Source organism: Dermochelys coriacea, chromosome 10 (genome assembly GCF_009764565.3).
Source record: "Dermochelys coriacea isolate rDerCor1 chromosome 10, rDerCor1.pri.v4, whole genome shotgun sequence".
Taxonomy (NCBI): Eukaryota; Metazoa; Chordata; order Testudines; family Dermochelyidae; genus Dermochelys; species Dermochelys coriacea.
Window position 1 is genome coordinate 82,331,928 of NC_050077.1, and position 18,697 is coordinate 82,350,624.

An 18,697-nucleotide genomic window follows, 5' to 3' on the forward strand; every position below is an offset into this window, starting at 1 on the left:
CAGCCCTGGGTTAACCAATGTGCACCCTGTGAGATTGCATAGGGCCCCCAGTTTCCGCTTGGGGGCCTATTGTTGCCACCTGAGCAGTTTTTCACTGGCCTGGCAGTTTTTTCTCTTGTATTGTTGGCGGCAATGCACTGGGGATCCATTACAAGTGGAAAACCCAGTACGTGGCAGCCAGCAGCCATTGCTGCGTGCCCATGGCTGCTTCATTACAGCACACAGGTCACAAGGTTGCTGGGAGCACTGCCAGAGCAGCACCGGGTCCCGCTCTACCTGCCGGGTCCTCGGTGCCGAAGCAGCGATAAAGGCTCCTGCTCCTCTCTGTGCTGGAAAGCAGGATGGTTCTGAGCCCCACCAGCAGGGAGGGGGAAGGAGAGGGAACCAGGGTAGGGAAGGCAGGGGCTCCTGGGAAAGGCCAGTAAGGGGACTCCCTGGGATAAGGCTCCTGGGAGGGGGTGGGTGTAGTGGCTCCTGGGCCAGGCTGCTGGTGCTGGTGGGGATACTGGGGGGGAGAAGAGAAGGGTCAGGCTGGTATGGGGGTGGGGACCAGTTTTTCTGTCTCTAAAGGAGGCAACCCTATTTGGTCCAGCTGACACCCTCTTCCCCCTCCCATTGTGAATCAATGAATCATGATGGGGGGGCCGGCAGGTCAAAATTCAGTGTGGGGCATTGTGACCTTGCACACAGAGTTGCAGTGCGGCTCAGGTTTGGAGCCTGAGACAGCTGGGCCTCTTTTTGGTGCTCTCCTATATGGCCACGGCCATCCAAACCCCATAAGAATAGGGGGACTTCTGGGAGGGGTTCAATTTCTCACATCCCTTATGGAAGATGGGGGGGTGGAATTTCCATAATGCAGAGGGCCCCAAATTCTCTCTCTAATCTGGTCCTGAATACAACTACACCAAATACAGTTGGAGGAGAGGCAGATAATTCCCAGTGGTTGTTGCCAGCTCCAGGGGGCAGAGTTAAGGTTGTATTGGCATGTGCCTAACTCTTCATTTTCAGAGGTTTGAGTTTTGCTGAACTCTGTGTTCACAAAATACCACCTGGCACCCTTAACGCTGGGTCAATAAGGTTTGTGTGTCAGTGAGCTGAGTTGTCCTGCTTTAGAGAGAGACAGAGACAGAGAGAGCTAAAACCCCACCAGTTGATCTACTGTGCTTTCTAAAGTTAAACCTCACTGTGCTTTTAGAAATTGTTTTCCACAGACAGGAACTGAAATCTCTGTGATTTCCTTAGCATTTTGGAATTCATTTGTACAGTGCATTCAGTTCATACTTGGAATGAGTAGAAACAGCTCTAAGTTCTCCTCTTAGCTCCCTGGGTATTATCCAGTTCTAATTTGAAACAGATGACAACAGGGAGACGAGTTATATGAGTTAGTAAGATGGGACATTCATTCTTACTAGGGTGATCAGATGTCCTGATTTTATAGGGACAGTCCTGATTTGGGGGCTTTTTCTTGTATAGGCACCTATTACTCCCCATCCCGATTTTTTTACACGTGTTGTCTGGTCACCCTAGTTCTTGCTAACAACATTTTAAAATCGAAACATCTTGCTTTCAAGCGGAAGGGTTTGGTCGATTGGTTTGTTTTCAGTGCAATTACCAGCATCAAGTTCCCTCCAAGGACACAATAACTATTTAGCACAAACCCTCAGAAACGAAGATGGCAGTCATGCTCTGGGCTTGTCCACACACCAACTGGAACTGAAATAATGAACTCTGTGACAATTCCCAGCTGTAGTTGTTTAAGTGCAAGTCTCTGTGTGGCCACTTGTCTTGGATTCAGAGTGCTCTATTTTGATTTAACTTAAATCAGTAAAAAATGGACGAAAGTTGATTGAGTCTTGGCTTTTTGACAAAGATCCGGTCCAGTATCAGTCTAGCAACTGAAGCATCTTCTCTTGGGGACTATGGTCTGTCTTGGAAGGGGCAAAGAATCGAATGATAGGAAAGACCTATTGGGTCTCTACTTTAATCCTAAAAAATAAAGACACAGTAACACACAAATAAATACATCACACAAAGGGATAATTGTTTCTGACAATTCTCATAACCCAGGCAACAGGAATAGCCAAATTCAAATGAACAGCTGATGCATCCTACATCTGAGTATTGGACCCCGGAGCTGGATCTGTGCTCACATCAGAGAAAGTCAGGTGTAACTCCTCTAACATCACTTCAGTGACTCTGGTGTAAAACCAGTGTGAAGTGATGACAGCCTCAGGCCCATAAACATCTGAACATTTCCCAGTCGTGTTAGGATGGGTGCCATGGAAACAGACCATGAGTTAACTGACAGAGCCAATCATTTCAGGATGACAAGAGAATGTGCAACGATGTAATAGAAGAAAGATCCATTTTGAGATTCTAGAGAGTGGGCCACCCAAACTCACCCGGGAGTCATCTTGCCATGAGAACTTTCTGGTGACATGATAATTATGTGTTACCTGGTTGGTAACACCTAAATCCCTGTCGCTAAGGGTATGATAGACATTTGAATTTCCATGAGCTAGAGTAGACCAAAGATGAAACAACTGACAAATGGATCAAACAGAAGAAATGATCCCAGTTGCTGTGATTCAGGGAGGTTTGTGCTATTATTCGTCTTGGGAGAGGCGGTAGCCCACAGTGATATATTGCACTGACCATGTCTGCAGCATTGCACACAGTGATCTCTTGGGCATGACAGCGCCAAGCCATGGTGCAGAGCCAGGTCCACAAAGACACCCTCCCATGCCACCCCCACCGGGCAGGCAAGTCTCTGAGAACACTGATCATTACGTTTTTAATTGCTAACATCGACCAAGACAGCCCCTTTCCTTCATCCGGTTAAGCAGCACTGTTAAGAAATAGCACAAGGGCCTGAAATGCAAAACGCTTCTCGGTGGGGCTCCAGATGCCAGGGATTCTAGGAGACCCTGGGGGGTAGGGGGAGGTGGGACTGAGAGGGAGAAGGAGAGATAGCACACTAAGTGGGTTTGATTATTTCTTCTGTTAATTATTATTATTATTTATTATTATTACAAAGCCTACGACCAGGGTGGGGCGGAGCAGCCTCTGAACCCAACAAGGCTCTGTTGACCTGAATCTTCTGGCCACACAGTGCTTGTGTGTACAGGGACCATGGTGGTAGGTGCTGCTATTGGGCCCCTACTTTCATGAGCGCTAGATGCCCAAACAGGGCGTGAGGGGGAGGGATGCATAGCATGCTGCCCAAGCTTTAACATGGGGTCCCTCAGTCCCCGATGCAGGCAATCCCATTCCTGGGGAGGAACCTCTTGCCCTGCCCCTCCTCCCGTTACCCTTTCCCTCCTAGCCCAGCCTCTTGCAGTTGTTCCTCTGGGCAGCAGAGGTGGTGTCAGGCAGGTGGTCCTGCATTTTCCAGCTGGGGTGCTCAGACTGATGGGCTGGGGAGCCAGCTGAGGGATGACTTGCCCTTGGTTCTTGAGGCGGGCAGCCTCTCCTCGCTGGGAGTGGAATGTGGGCTTCCCCTGCCAGTTTGGAGGGACAGGGCTGCAAGCGCCTTCCTTCCTGCTACCAGCTCAGGGCTGGGGACCGAGCTGCCCTGACCCCTCTACTCCTTGTGCGCTGCAGGGTCACGCAGGATCTATGGGAGCAGCTGCAGCTGAACATTTAAGGAGCAGAGCTGGGCTGAGCATTTTGGAGCTGGCCTGTGAAGTGTTTGCCTGCAACGTGCCGTGATTGGGGAGGGTGAGCAAGGCAATTCTTGGGAGCGAAGGTCCCAATTCAGCAAAGCACTTAGGGGCACGCTTAAGCCCCGTTTAATTTGGTGGAAATGGGGCACGCGTTTAAGGGATTTGCTGAATTGGGGCCGCACCTGCTTGATGCAGAAGGGCATGTGAAGAGGGCTGGGGCTGTCAGGGGGAAGGGTGGAAGAGGAGCCCAGCTTTCATTTCATCTCCCTGAGGAAAAGGGTCTAGAAACAACCTTTACTAGAAGCTTGAATTCTCCATCACACAGCCCAGGGCAGGCTGAGGTCAGAGGGCCTGCGTGAGCCACCAGCGGGGAGAGATGGCCGCAAGCTAACGCATTCCTTTGCAGAACCCTGGAATTCAGATGAGGATTTCAGCCCTGCTCTGCAAAGCTAATATGCAGATAACACCTCGGCTTGTCCTTGGCCAACAGCGCATTTGTCACAATTCCAGGAAGGAAGGCTCCCAATCCAAGCATCTGGGCCTGGAGCTCCCGGGGAAGTGATTATTTGTTCGATGTGGAGAAGCGCGTGGTTTTGCAGGGGAGATTGTCGGTCATTCCCAGCTTCACAAAGAGAGGGCAAATGTCACCAACAAATCACACAGCAAAATATGAACAAAAAGCCGCTGCTCTGGAGCACTGGGAAATTCAGTTGTCGCATCTGTGGTAGGAGGGAGGGGAATGCTGCCTTTTCCTGGCTCAAGGGCTATCCATCGTCATTCACAGTGGTAAGTCATAGTCATTCATGAGGACAATGAATAGCCCTTGGGCCGGAGAAATGCAGTGAGAATGACTGTATAGCCTGGTGGTTAGGCCTGTTACTCAAGATTTGTGAGACTCAAGTTCAAGACCCTGCTCTAATTATTTATACACCATGGAACAGCTTCGACAGGAGAGATTGAAGAACCACAGCACGGCAGAATATCCCATAGCCCAGTGTCTAGCGCAGGGGTAGGCAAACGTTTTGGCCTGAGGGCCACATCTGGGTATGGAAATTGTATGGCGGGCCATGAATGCTCACAAAATTGGGGGTTGGGGGTGTGGGAGGGAGTGAGGGCTCCAGCTGGGGGTGCGGGCTCTGGGATGGGGCTGGGGATGAGGGGTTGGGGGGGCAGGAGGGTGCTCTGGGCTGGGATCGAGGGGTTTGATGGCAGGATCAGGGCTAGGGTTGGGGCAGGGGGCTGGGGCACAGGAGGGGGTCGGGGTGCAGGCTCCTGGCGGTGCTTACCACAAGCAGCTCCCAGAAGCAGTGGCATGTCCCCCATCCAGCTCCTACCCGGAGGCACGGCCAGGCAGCTCTGTGCGCTGCCCCGTCCACAGGTGCAGCCCCTGCAGCTCCCATTGGCTGCAACTTGGGGTAGGAGCAGTGTGCCCCTATGCATAGGAGCCGGAGAGGGGACATGCCGCTGCTTCCAGAACCGCACAGGATGGGGCAAGCCACGGACCCTGCTCCCTGGTTAGAGCACCAGAGCAGGGCAAGCCCCAGACCCTGCTCCCCGACAGGAGCTCCAGGGCCAGATTAAAACGTCTGGAGGGTCGGATGCAGTCCCCGGGCCATACTTTGCCTGCCCCTAGTCTAGGGCATTCTCCTGCCATGTGGGAGAGCCAATTCCAATGCTTTTCCACATCAGGCAGAGGGGGAAATTGAACTACATCTCCCACATCCCAGGCAAGTTCCCTAGCTACTTGGCTAAAGCGCACAAGTGAGGCCCTGCCTCAGCCTCTCCGGACATTTTGTGAGTCTAGTCTGCCGGTTCTAGTGTCAAAATGCCCAAAATTCCAACACAACGTTTCAGGTAGAGACAAAATGTTTTATTCCAACCCAACCCGATTTTCCCCCCTGACAAAAAAATTGTTTTCACTGTAACCTGAAAGTCTTTTTTTTTTTTTTTAAATTCAGAATTGCTAGTGTATCAAAAATCCATTATTTGCCCTGCTTTTGTGGTTAACGGGCAAGGCCTTGCTTCCTTCGTTGTGAGGCAACCCAAACCATGCCTGTCTTTGGGGCAGGGACCCTCTTTTGGTTGTGTGTGTGTGTGTGTGTGTGTGTACACAATACCTAGCACGCGGCTGGGGCCCCTGGGAGCTTCCACAATACAAATCAAATGGGCTTTCTTTGCTTTGTAAAGTGAAATTCTCCAATAGCACTTGCAGGCATTGATCCAGTTGGTGCTGGCATGGTGCACCATAGAGGCCATTGCATGCCATCACAAGTAGAAGCTATTCCCAGGCATAAGGCTATGCACTAGGCAGTCTTTTACATTGCAAGGAGCAGGCCAGAGATCTCCCACTCACCTACTGCCAGGGAGGAGGGAACGGGTACGGAATGGCCATGCCAGATGAGACATGGACTTGGATGGGATCCTCAGGATGCCAAGTTAGCCCTTAGCTATGCACGCCCTTTGTCAGTCTATCTTCTGCTGCTAGGCAGGAGACGGGCCAAGGGACATGCGTGGCTAAGTAGGCAGGAGCAGTGAGGTGGCTACTCAGCAGAACGCTGGGATCATGTTTCCTGCATTGTCCATCCTGCTGACCGCTGCCTACCTGGAGCGTGTGTCTGGCGCCCCCCAACCAGCACTGTGTAGGACCAACCCTGCTGCAACATTTGTCTTCAAACCTATTCGCTGGTTGACCCTCACAGCGCCCCCTGGAATGGGCCAGGGGAAGCTCGTGCCTATTTGAGAGAGCAGGGAAGGGACGCAGAAAGGGCAAAATCATTCTTGCCTTGCTCAGGCCTGATCTCGCTGGCCTCTTTAGCACATTACGGCCACACGGGACTGCAGAGGCTGCGTCGGAGCCAGGGTTCCTACTCAAGATTAAAAGCCCTGCTTGCAGGTTGCCCGGTGGTGCTCCCTCCATCTTCTCATTAACCACTCCTTAAAACTGGCTTCTTCTGGGAACTCTTGCAGGGATGACCGGCAAAGACATGACCCCCAACCTCCGAAAAGAACCCCATGCTACCTGCCTGTTGGCCCCTCTGCCTTAGCACTCTGGGATGCTATAAATAAGGCTAAGAATTATGGACACGAGACACAGCTCATAGGTTTTGTGGGGCAACCTGTCCCCTTTTTACAGCGAACTTCTTATTTTAGAAATCTTCAGATGACAGTCAACAAACCTAAATGCAGCCTTGCAATCTAGACTGCCACCTTCCGTTGCCAAAGACATTCTTCAGCAATGATCCAAACCACCAAAGCTTGTGCTGGGGTCTCCACTCAGCTCTCCAAAACAGGTCCAGAAGAGGGCCAGGAGAGGGAGCTCTATTCAACACAACAGCGGCTTCATTCCAGGAACATTACAGCACCATATTGCTCAGCAAGTCGGAAGCAATTATTTAGCACAACCCAGTCTGAGGAGATTTTGTGTCATTGCAGATTTCTGCTTAGGCCCGGCTCTCCGAGTCACCACCGGGAGACATGCTGCAGATGCCAGAAATAGGAACCCACCCAGCAACAGCACTTACAAGCGCAGTTCAGGACTCGCAACCTAAAAACCTTCAGAGTAAACCTAGTTTTGTGCAGTTTAATCTGGTTTTTCCAATCAAAGATTACACGCAAAAATGAGGACTTAAATCCCATGATGCTATGGAGATCCCAAGACAGATACAAAGATAGTTGTACCCCCTAAAACAGCCAAACCTCCACAAAACAATTCCATAATTTGAAGATGACAACATTCATACTGAGCTCCGTGGGTGTCATTAACAAGAGGAATTAACTGCCGGCTGCAGCGTTTCCTATACTTGAGGCCAAATTCTGATCTCATTTTCACTAGTGTAAACTTGGAGTAACTCCATCGTAGTCAGCACCACTACGCCACATTTACACTGGCGGAGGAGGGAGACCAGGATTTGACTCTTAGAATGGGACGACGGCAGGTAATTTAACTCCTGCAGTTTCTAGTTTTCCATAGTGCCCATTATGGGTGTGAATACTGTACCTACACGTGTCATTAAAGGACACCTCGTATGCCGCTGGGAGCAGGTGGAACTCTGTTAGTTCAGTTCTCCAAAGACTACGCAAACCATGCCTCCAGTCTTGCTTCGGCTGGGTTGGCAGCCCTTGAGTTACAGTCTCTATTTGGGGGTTAAATGAAATCCACGCAGACCCCCCAAAGCAAAACTCAAAGTTCTGTGGATCTATGTACTGGATTTGTTCCCACCCAAATCCCCCTAAAACCAGCTCAGGTCTTTCTGATCTGAGTTAGTACAGCAGCGGCCCAATGGGGACTGGGCCCATGACTGGGGCTCCTATGGGTTTCAATAATATAAATAAATAAAGTCCATAGAAGGAACCTGGCCTAAATTTGGGGTTTGCTGGGTTTGAATAGCTCTGACTAGAAGCTGCTGCATCTGCACCCAGTGAAATTAGAAGCCCCCTGGCTATTTAATAGAAGTCGCTGTGGGTCTCAGGAAGGGAGGATTTTCTCCCAGCCTGAATGTCAGTTAAAGCTATACTAGGCTGTGACCACAAGGATGAGTCTGGCTAGGCTCGTCTTTTCCCCCCGAGCAGCAGGACCTGTACAAATGGGCAGCAAAACGCAGATGTTTTCACACGTGCCCTGATGTTGTAGGACTCTGCACAATGACCATTCAGTGCACCGAGAAGGACCCCGTGTCCCAATGCCCAGAGCCAGCATGCTGCTATTCTGTGCGGTGAATTCCCCTGTGTTCTAGTCAGCTCAGGCCCACTGCAGTTTTCTGTGCAGCTGTAAGTTGTCCCCTTCCTCCTTCAGGGAAGGAACGTCTCTCTTCAGAGTGCAGCAGCTGCAAGTTGCCACGGTTTGCTCTGGAAACCGGGTGGCTGTTTTGCAGGCCTCGCTTTGTTCACAATAGGCTGGGAAGTGTCACTGGCTGACTGAGCTCAGGCTCAAGGCTGCTTATTTGGCTGGAATCAGTAAGAGCCAAGGGCTTTATATCAGGCACCAGGGAAAGCTAGAGATAGGCCTAATTGGCCCAAACACTGGTGCCACACAAAGGTGAGCATTGTGTCTGTGGGGGAAGCTTGGGAGGGGCTGCTGAACAGAGAGGAGGGGCTCCTCAGAAGCATCCATCAGGCTTCCTGTTTACAAGGACTTAGTTGGCTCCGGCTTCACTGTCTGCACTGAACCTCTGCATTCTATTAATAATTCTACTGAGGCTGCAGCCATTCCAGAGCCGGGAAGTTTTCAGGCACGCACCAAACAAAAGCAATTATCATTTGCGGCAAGCTGTGCAATGTTGAATAATTATGAAGGGATTTTTTTTTTTCCATGCCACTGCGGCCCTGGAGACGACATGCTTTCTCCACCAACCCGGCGCAATTAAACAGGGCCAAGGAGGCCGGTAGGCTATGCTGAGTGGAAGCAATTTAGGAGAGTGCTGATTTGCTGCGGCCCGTTTACTGTCATCCTGCCTGTGCATGCTGTCCCTATTCACTGCACCCAGAGGAAGGCACTGGGTTGTCTCAACCAGTTAATTGGTATTAATTCCGGAAGATCGATCTCAAATACACCCAGGGAGCAGCTGAGATGAAATTCTGATAGCCACCATTTCCATATCTATGCTGTCAGGGTGCAGCAGGAAGGAAGGCAGGATTGACAGCACCAGGAACTCTGCAGCAGACAACATGGGGTAGATCCCTATGAACCTTCGAGAACAGGTCTCCATGATGGAGCAAACTATGCAGGAGCTGATCCACTTTGAACAAGTTGCAGAGCAGTGGAACTCCATGTGCTGGGGCTTTTCATGTCAGTCGGTCCATTCAATGTAATGTCTGGAACTAAAAGCCCATTCCTCCAGCATCCTGTTAACAACTCTCCTTCAAATTGCCCCTCCAGACCTATTTCTTTCACCACTTCTGATCAGCTGCAACTCTCAGCTTCCATCCCTCATGCCCCTGGCTGTGTGGCGTATATAGTTTAGCCATCCACTTTAGACCATAAGCCCTAAGAGACCTTGGGTGGGATCCTGGTATTCGCTCCAGCTTCTTTATGCGATTCTGGCAGCTAACAGGGGCCATACCCCCACTCCACATCCAGTGAGGGATAATTCCCCTTGGGCAGGCATTGCACAGGGCTGCCAGAAACAGCAATATACAGGGCCCCATTCTCAAGCTGTGGTGCAGGAGGTGGAAGGGGCATTTTTGGCAGCTACAGAGGCCTAAAGAGTGAAGCAGAGCAACTCCTGCCTTCTGTTCTCTATGCCAGGGACCACGCGGGGCCTTTGAAAGGCCAAGCATAGGGATTCTGATCTTGGCACAGACACCAGCTCTCCGGGTTGCTTTGGGCCAGTCAGTTAACACGTCTGCAAAATGGGGTTAAGAACACTGATTTACACCCACGGGATAGCGAGTTAGCAGCTGGATGTAGCCCTCTTCATCGCCACAGATTTTTTCCGACGGTGTGGAATGGTGGCTTTTTAGAAGTCAGCTGCTTATGCCAGTCATAACCCTCTCTACTTCTTGTTTCCTAAATCCTGGGGCAGGTGAAGGCCCAGGGCAGGTGTAGTCACCAGCTTCCAACTGGTCTAAAGAAGGAACAGCCAGAGATGAGCCAGAGGCAAGTTTAGGGTTGTCAACCCTCCAGGATTGTCCTGGAGTCTCCAGGAATGAAAGATTGTCGTGTGATGAGACCTCGAGGAATACATCCAACCAAAATTGGCAACCCCAGACGAGTTATGCTCAGATCAGAGAGCACTGCCAGCTGCAGGCAGGGTGCAAAGGCAGGAGGGTTCCTCTAACACTTTCTCTTGCTTTATAGTTACAGACTGGTGGTTTCAAGAGAGCAGGAATGGAAGGAGCTCGTTCAGTTTCTAATCCTGCAAGACGACCTGCACAGGTGGATCGTGTCCCTGCAAGGACTGCTTCCACAGAGTCCCATTCTCATCTATGGGGAATCAGGGGGCCACCTGCACTGATCAGCTGGCAGGGCTGGACCTAAGGCAATAGCATGAACTCACCGCAATGTTTGGAAACAGCATGGGGTTTATATATTCTCTGTAAAGGGCAATGGACTTTCACCTCAGGCCAAACCAACCTTCCTTCCTCTAGATCAAACTGCCACAAACCAGATCTTTCATGGCTCGTGCCCGTCAGAAAGCCACAGAGCCAGACCCTTCCTCAGAATCAGGCCAGATGTGGGCTATCACCCTTCTTAATGTTATACATGCCCAATTCTGTTTGCTGTGGCACTGACACTATTTGTTTTTGGTACTAGTCCTGTTTCCCTCTCAGGCATTTCCATTCACAAACAGACTTAGGAGCGTTTTATTGTTTGGTTAATTAAGAACTCCCTGCTTCTTATAAGATATTGTAAGAGGCTGTTTTATCCCTGCCTGGCTTATTAAGCCATCTAATTCCCCTGTCTTGTTCAGTTAACAAAAATGTTTTTAGTTTTATACTTAATCTTGGTTTGCAATAATTCTTGCATTTAGCTTGCCAGTTTATAGGGGAAATGGGGGTATTTGTTTAAAAGAGGTCATTTGTAGATAGATAGTTGAGAAATTAAAGATGGCTTGCTCTAGTGGTAATTAACTCCACACTAAATTGTTAACGTTTCTCATGATTTCAGACCCACGTCACAGAACTTTTTATTTTTGCAAACAGTGTTGCTTTTAGAAGAGTGTCAGAGGACGACCATTTCTTTTTATTCCCTTGGTACTCGTTATCCGAGCCAATAATATTTTATGAGAAGCATCAGCATCAAGAAGGTAACTGTGCTCTGTTCATCAGACTCTTGGCTGTATGATCTCCTTATAAAAAGGAAATCCTTTGTTTCCTGGCAGACCGCTTTTCTTTCAGGGGAAGTGGAAATACACATTCTTTGCCTGAAGTGTTTTTAATTCAGTAGCAATAAAATAATTTCATGCCGTGCCTAGTGTAATAACTGGATAATTCTGAGATTGAGCCACACTAGACTCTGCATTCTTGTAATTAGTTAGGAAACAGTCAGTGAAAGTTAGTGTTTCCAGTTACTACCTCTTCCAATTCAGAGCCATACTTGAAATATTTGACCAAAAAGCCCTCCATTCATTTAGACAACTTAGCAGAGTAATATGTATAGTGATTAAACCAGAGCCTGGTATAAGGTTACATAGATTCTATTCCTGAGTCTCCCTCTGTACCCTTGTGCCTCAATTTACTCATCTGTAAAATAGGATGAATCTTAAATCATTCCTTCATGCTGACAAGTATCAATCTATGATCAGATTATGGATTTCCTCAGATTTATTCCTTATTGTATGAAAGGTTTCTCTAGTGTTTTACTCTCTGGTTTGACTGCAGGTGTGCAAAATTAAAAATGTGTTGTGACACATTAGATAGGTCAGGGGCTGATGTTTCCATTCCCTGATAGGGTGAGTGTTCACCAACACCCTGCACACAGGTTTGAACACAGCCAGAGCAAAATCCTGCCTGTTTTGGTTTGTGTTGTTATGTAAATATATACACACACACACACACACTTTCAGCAGTTTTCAAAGTTCACTGTAGCTGCCTTTATGGTTCTCCCCCCCAAATTACACCTAACAATTAGTACATAGTATAACCCTCTCACTTGATAAGATGTAAACAATCATGTAATTCATGCTGGTCAGAACAGTGAGATTCTTTGAGGGGTGGGGAGTTTCACTGAGACAGTGACTGTGACCAAAAAAAAAAAAAAAAGGGTGAGACTCAAAATCTGAAAAAATTCAGCCGGCTCCACCTGTGAGCTATAGGAGCTGAACCAAACATCTCACCCAGCCCCATTCCCCTCCATGCCAGGTCTCTGTAGTTTTCATAGGGTCACATGGTTTCTTTGGGAGGGAAAAGAGAAGTCATTTCTTCTCCCACAGGAAGCTTGGCATACAGGTGAACAACGCTGCGGCCGGGGGATGGCACCTATCTATTCCAGCAATGAATTTGGAAGCTGCATCCCAGAGTGTATTTTTGCATCCATGTGAAGTTTGTCTGAGCCCCTCCAACAGTTTTGGAGAACATACAGAAGCTGAGAGGTTGATACAAGAAGTGAGGCTCAAATGGCAGCCAGCTGCATGGCTGAGGCAGGGCCCAGCAAATATTGGTTTCACCTCAACAAGAATCTGCTGAATAAATCCAGCAGGTGCCCCCTGAAGCAGTGTGCCCTGGGAGGAATGGATAAGAGTGGAACAGAGAATGCATTCAAAGGGAGTATCTGCATGAATAAGGGGGTTTAGCATGGCACCCATCATTTCTTATAAGAACATATACACACTGTTCTGAAGAAAAGTCTCCAGTTCTGTTGGAAACAGATAAGAGAGACTAGGAGGCAGGATTGAAAAGGAAGGTTGTTTTTAGAAAAAAGGGATATAAATGGGGACCCTCAATATTTAAGTACAAGGCTGTTCAAGACAGCCCTGCTTCCAAAACTTGTATTGATGCATAGTAATTCCTATTTAAACCAAGTTTGCTTTTGGTGTACCTTTGCATGGGGGTCACCGTGGCATCATGAAAAATGGATTTTTATAGCACTCTTTGGTAAGGGTCTCCACCAACTAAGGCATTTAAAATCAGCTTGGATAAAACACTACAGAACATAGGCCACTGCATTGGTGGGGGAAAGGGGAACAGACCTGATGACATAAAAGGTTCTTGGGTTCTGCTTTCACAGTCTTTACACACTTGCAGTTTTATAAAAAAGTTTCAGATAGTAGCATGAATGAGACTGGGTATTTGGAAGAAACAAGAGGGCATGCTCTGCCTACTGCAATAGCCATCATTAATAAAAAACCTACACTGTTGTAGCATAGCAAATAATTACACAAATGCCTGATAAACAAACAGATATCAACCACCAATTCGATCCTTTATAGAGGATCACCATCCTAGTTACTTCAGCTAATAGGCCTGCTGTACGCTTTTGCTCCCTGCCTTAATAGGTATCTCTTCACTTAAAAATACCCAGGTATTTAGCAGGGTAATAAACACATATGGACATTTAGTTGGGTGGGTTTTATACTAAGCTATTTATTCCCTCTTTCTCCTACCCCCACCCTGCAATTGCTTTCTCACCTGCTTGTGTGGTTTACACCTGTGGCAGAGTGCTAGGGGCAAACACAATTGTCTATACTGCCATTTCATTTGTGGTTTTTCTCCTAATCTTTGCATCGCTCCTACAACAGATGCTCTTGCAGCACCATCACCTTTAAAATATGTTTTAGTGTCTCCCACAGGCAATTAACACAAATTCCGAAGACCAAGTATCAAAATGGTTATTAATCCTCTTAGTCGTGACTATTGTTACTATGCCAGCATATAAAGACCACCAGCCAGGATCAGGCCTCTTTGGGCTGAACTCCGAACAAACACACTGACAGAGCTAGTCCTGAATTTTGAGCAAGGAACTATGAAGGCATAACAAGGGAGCGGAGGCTTGCTCACGCCTAGTGGAACGGATCAGCGCTTCAGGAGGCATCTAAACAGATGGGAGGGCTTTTAAAAGAGAAACAAGCTGCTCTTTCCTTTGATGACTCACATTTGGTTTGGATACCAGGCAAATGTTCCCATTTAGCTGAGGGAGGTCAGATGTTCAGACCCTGGCCCCAACTCTTTCTCTCGCTTTGTCATGTTCTCAGTCTGCTGAAGCCTTCTGCTTTGCTGCAATGGTTGTCTTAAACAGCTCTAAGTATATGCAGGAGACTTACTCATAAGATGAAAAAGAAAAGGAGTACTTGTGGCACCTTAGAGACTAACAAATTTATTAGAGCATAAGCTTTCGTGAGCTACAGCTCACTATGCTCTAATAAATTTGTTAGTCTCTAAGGTGCCACAAGTACTCCTTTTCTTTTTGCGAATACAGACTAACACGGCTGCTACTCTGAAATCATGAGATGAAGTGACTTTTCTTATTGATGGAACCCTCTATTCTTTTCTCCTTCTCTATACCAGCTGCTCATTGTACTGGGCTGTAAAGAGTGTGTGCATGGACCCCTTTGCAAACTTTTTTGGGAGGAAAAAGCAGTGGTATGACTTCCCCGTGGTGCCTAACAATCCCAGCAGCTCTCCACAGCAAACGAGTGAGTTGGGTACTTCTGAAAATCCGAGCATGCAGTTCTACTTCCAATGGATTTGTGTAGATGCACGTACTTTGCAGAAGTCATCCAGGTACTTTCCCTTTGCCCCTTGGGGCTTATGGATTCTAATTTGAGAGTCTCTTCTGTATACCACAAGAGCAGTCTGGTAAGGCTGTCATGGAAATCTTCCCAATTCTGGCACAAAGGCCCAGGTCAATGGGAGGTAGGCACCTAAATTCCTTTGCGGATCTAGACCAAAATCTATTTAACCATCTTTCTGATGACTGTATGAGAACAAAATGAAATGATCTGTAGCATGACTATCTGACGCTATTTTGCAGACTCTTGCCATGCTGCACATGAGGTGTCTGGCTCTTTGTACGATGTTCATAAACAAGCATTTGTGTTGTCTGAGTGACTGTCGCTCCAAACCATAACTCTCTCTCTTATTGATCACTATGAGCTTTATATAAATCACAAGTCACCAGTTAAGGTGGCCATGTGAGAATTGACGGTCACAGTTAATGGTGTCTGGTCACAGACATTGGTTATTGTTTTCAGCCATTTGTGTTCTGAATCAAATCTAAAGTATCAAAAAAAAAAAAAGGCCGAAAAGATAGGCTTGGCAGAATTCAGGGTTTTTTAATAATATAATTTTGAGGGCTGACATACATTTTTAAGCACTTTTAAATTTTTGATTTAAATGGTCAGAGTTGTGGGAAGTTCTGGGACCATCAGCATCAGACAATAATTACTTAATGACAGTCAATTGAGATTCAAAAAGTTAAAGGTTTATAACTGACAAAACATAAATTGTCAGCCTTGCATATCAAAACGTGCCAAGTAAATATCTTACAACCAAACTCTAAATTCTCAAACAGCATTTTTCTTACTTTGCCTCGCTGGAACTTTTGATTATTAATGGATGGAAATAGTCTTTAGCTGCTTTGCGTGGGTAATGGGTGAAGTCGACATTTACCCATTAAAAATGAATCCTTCCAAGCCAGCTAACAGGCCCCAACAATACAATCCTCGCATTTAATCTATTGCATTAATAATTAAATGGTGACATGGCTTTCTTTGAGTCAGTTTAGTGTCTGTGGCATGTGCTTGACTTATCCTTCCATGCATCTGTTCATAAGGGGCCCATTGTCCTAGTATCTTAGAGACCCAGGGGCGGGAAGGACACGATCGCCACAGACCATCTTTAAGAAGTTCAGCAGGTGTCTCCCCAGGCCCTGGCCCCGGGCATTGGGAAGTTCTGTGCTCTTCGCAGAGTTAAAGAAAGGGCCGTTCCCCCTTGACGCTGAATGGCAGCGAGTTCCCTTCTGGACGGTGCACCACCACAATCAATCGCGCCTTCTTTCCCCCATTCCCTTCAGTTTCCTTGGTTGTTCCCCCCCCCCCACACTTTTTCCCTCCCTTCCTGTCTGCAGAGAAGGAGGCTCATCCATTATAAATGCACACGCTGACATCACTGCAGCCATCAGTGCAAGGACAGCTTAATCAGCCTGCCTGGGAGGGAGGGAGGAGGCGAAGGAGGAGGGCTGGTCCCTAGCTCTTCCTGTAACCACTGACGCCGATTCCTCTGCAGGGGGAGGGAAAAAAAGGGGGGGGGGAAGCCAACCCCAAACCCCCCAAAACCCCCAGCACCCCCAGCAGCAGCGTCACTCAGGCAAAGCTTCCCCTGCCTGGTTTGCTTTGCCCGCTTCCCCCGGGGAGCCTGCTCGCTCGGCCCCACCGCTCCTGCATGACGGTCACCAAGGTAAGGAGCTGCCCGGGCAGCGGCGCCGCCAGCTGGGGCGTCTCTTGCGCGGCTCTGCCCGGGGCGAGGGGAGGCTCCAGGCGCTGTCGTGGGGACGCGGCTGGCTCCCGGCCCCGGTCCCTTCGCGCCGCCAAGCCGCGGCGGGGGGGGCGGTCGTTATTCCAGCCCCCGGGGGACGGAGGAGGCCGCTTTGCACCCGCACCCCTCAATTGCTTCCTCGCCTAAAGAGCGTCAGCGCCTGCTGCATTTTTAACCCGTGGAGAGCGGGCAGGGAGCCCTGTGGTGGCTCCAAGACCCTGCTGCCCTTCCTCGCTTAGGAACGGGGGCGAGAGATCTCTTGAGGGTCTTCTGCCTTGGGCTAGTAAGGAAGGGCTACAAACCCCCTGGGGGGGCAACGCTGTCGGCCCCCTCCAGAGCGCACCCCGCCAGCCGGTCCTGGCGAAGCGGATTTCCTTGGCAGGCGCGTCCCACACATCTACAGGTGGCCACCAGGTTGTTTGCAGGGAAGCAAACCTCGGTCGTGGGGCAGCTGAAATGGGGCACTGGCAATAAGGGTGTGATCGAGAAACCCTGTGCGATGTAATGGGCTCGCTCTCCGCGCCCATCTCTGCAGGAAAAAGCAAAGCGGCTCTAATGGAAAAGAGCAGGGAAGTGCCCTGTGCTGGAAGTTAATTTTCTTTACTGTAAAGCCAGCTCAGCTTTACAATCTTTTATTTATCTGTGGTCCTTTCGGATTTCTCTTTGGCCATAAAGTGGGGTCTCTGGTTTCCCCCATGACTGTTCTAGCAGGGACCAGTGTGGCTTTCTTGGCATTTTAGTTTCATATCTACAGTGACAGTACCTGCTGTGTCTTATACCGGAGACCCGAGTACTTTTCTTTCCCGTTCACCTTGGTCTGGGCTTGAGGAAATAAATATAGAAATATAATTTAGTTTTTGTAGGGAGGATTCAAGTGAAAAGATCAAGTTGGTGCACTTGCTTTGTGTCAAATCAGCTTTTGTGTCTAGCGTTGTCAGCACTCGTAGCCTTGTCCTCTAAGGCCATGACTCGGCAAGTGAGCAGCCGTGCATCGCACACGTTAGCGGACCAAAGACCTACTTGGCCCAACTGCACCAGGTCATATCTTGTCTTTGATCCGTAGAACTAGCTGAGCAGATGCACGAATGACTAAAGAAACAGAAATCCTGTGCGGTGAAAAGTCTCAGCAGCTACCCAAAAGCCAGAATAATCAGTTGTAGAAGGGAGATGGCCTTTAATAGTTGGGGAGGAAAGAAGTATACTGGAAAGTGGAGCAGCACATTAAAGTGGTTGTCTCTACAGAGGGTTGCCAGTTGGAATCATACTAGAGGGTTTTGCTACATGTTTTGTTCCATGGTATTGGTTTGTGCTCCATTAATCAAAAAGCTGTAATATAGCGGAATTGTTCAGGGCAATCCCATGACTGGAAAATTAGGATACAGTTAATGCAAAGACTTACACTCAGTAGGTACAAATGCACAACTGGGCTTCTGGTAAGGGGGTGGGGAGTAACTGCTACTTCAGGCTGTGTTAACTTGAGCTTTGAGCTGCCAAACTACATTTGACAAGTCAAAGACTTTAGAGTGTAAGGAGGCAACAGGCACACAGTTCAGATCAACATTTGTTTAACAGCTGAGGAATGAACTGACTTCTTTATGGTGGTGTGAGCAGGTGTCAGAGGCCAAGCGAAGCTGTTGCCCTTTGTTCCGTTTGTGCGATGCAGCTTAGCGGAGCGTGGCTTTGAATTAATGAAAGGCAGGAGTAGTGACCAAGCTTCCTGAAGGCTGCCGTTTTGCTGCATACGGAGCAAAAGCAAAGGGGAATGAAAGATGGGGAGGCTCCTATGTGGGTGACAGCCTTGCCCGGGGTTCAGTGAGGTCTTATTGTTATACTGCCAGAACGCTGCTTGCTACTTTTCATGCACAATGTCCTTGGCCTTTCTGTTCAGAGAGATGGCATTGCTGATGGATTTTATTTCTACAGCATAAAGGTATTTGGAGACAGACAGAGCTCCCGTCCCAAAAGCTTACACTCCAAATCAGGGACTAAACACAACTCCAAGTACTGACATGGGTCTAGATCAGGGGTGGGCAAACTTTTTGGCCCGAGGGCCATATTGGAGTGCGAAACTGTATGGAGGGCCAGGTAGGGAAGGCTGTGCCCCCAAACAGCCTAGCCCCCGC

At 48.6% G+C, this 18,697-nt stretch overlaps 1 protein-coding gene across 1 annotated transcript in view; it reads left to right on the plus strand.

Annotated features, from left to right (window-relative positions):
- Nucleotides 1–16,184: 16,184 nt before the first annotated feature.
- Nucleotides 16,185–18,697, plus strand: part of CORO2B (coronin 2B) — a 142,513-nt gene continuing 140,000 nt past the window's right edge. Inside the window, exon 1 of the mRNA XM_038420378.2 lies at nucleotides 16,185–16,496. Coding sequence (XP_038276306.1) covers nucleotides 16,482–16,496 — 15 coding nt within the window. The 5' untranslated portion in view covers nucleotides 16,185–16,481. The remainder of the gene's footprint in view (nucleotides 16,497–18,697) is intronic.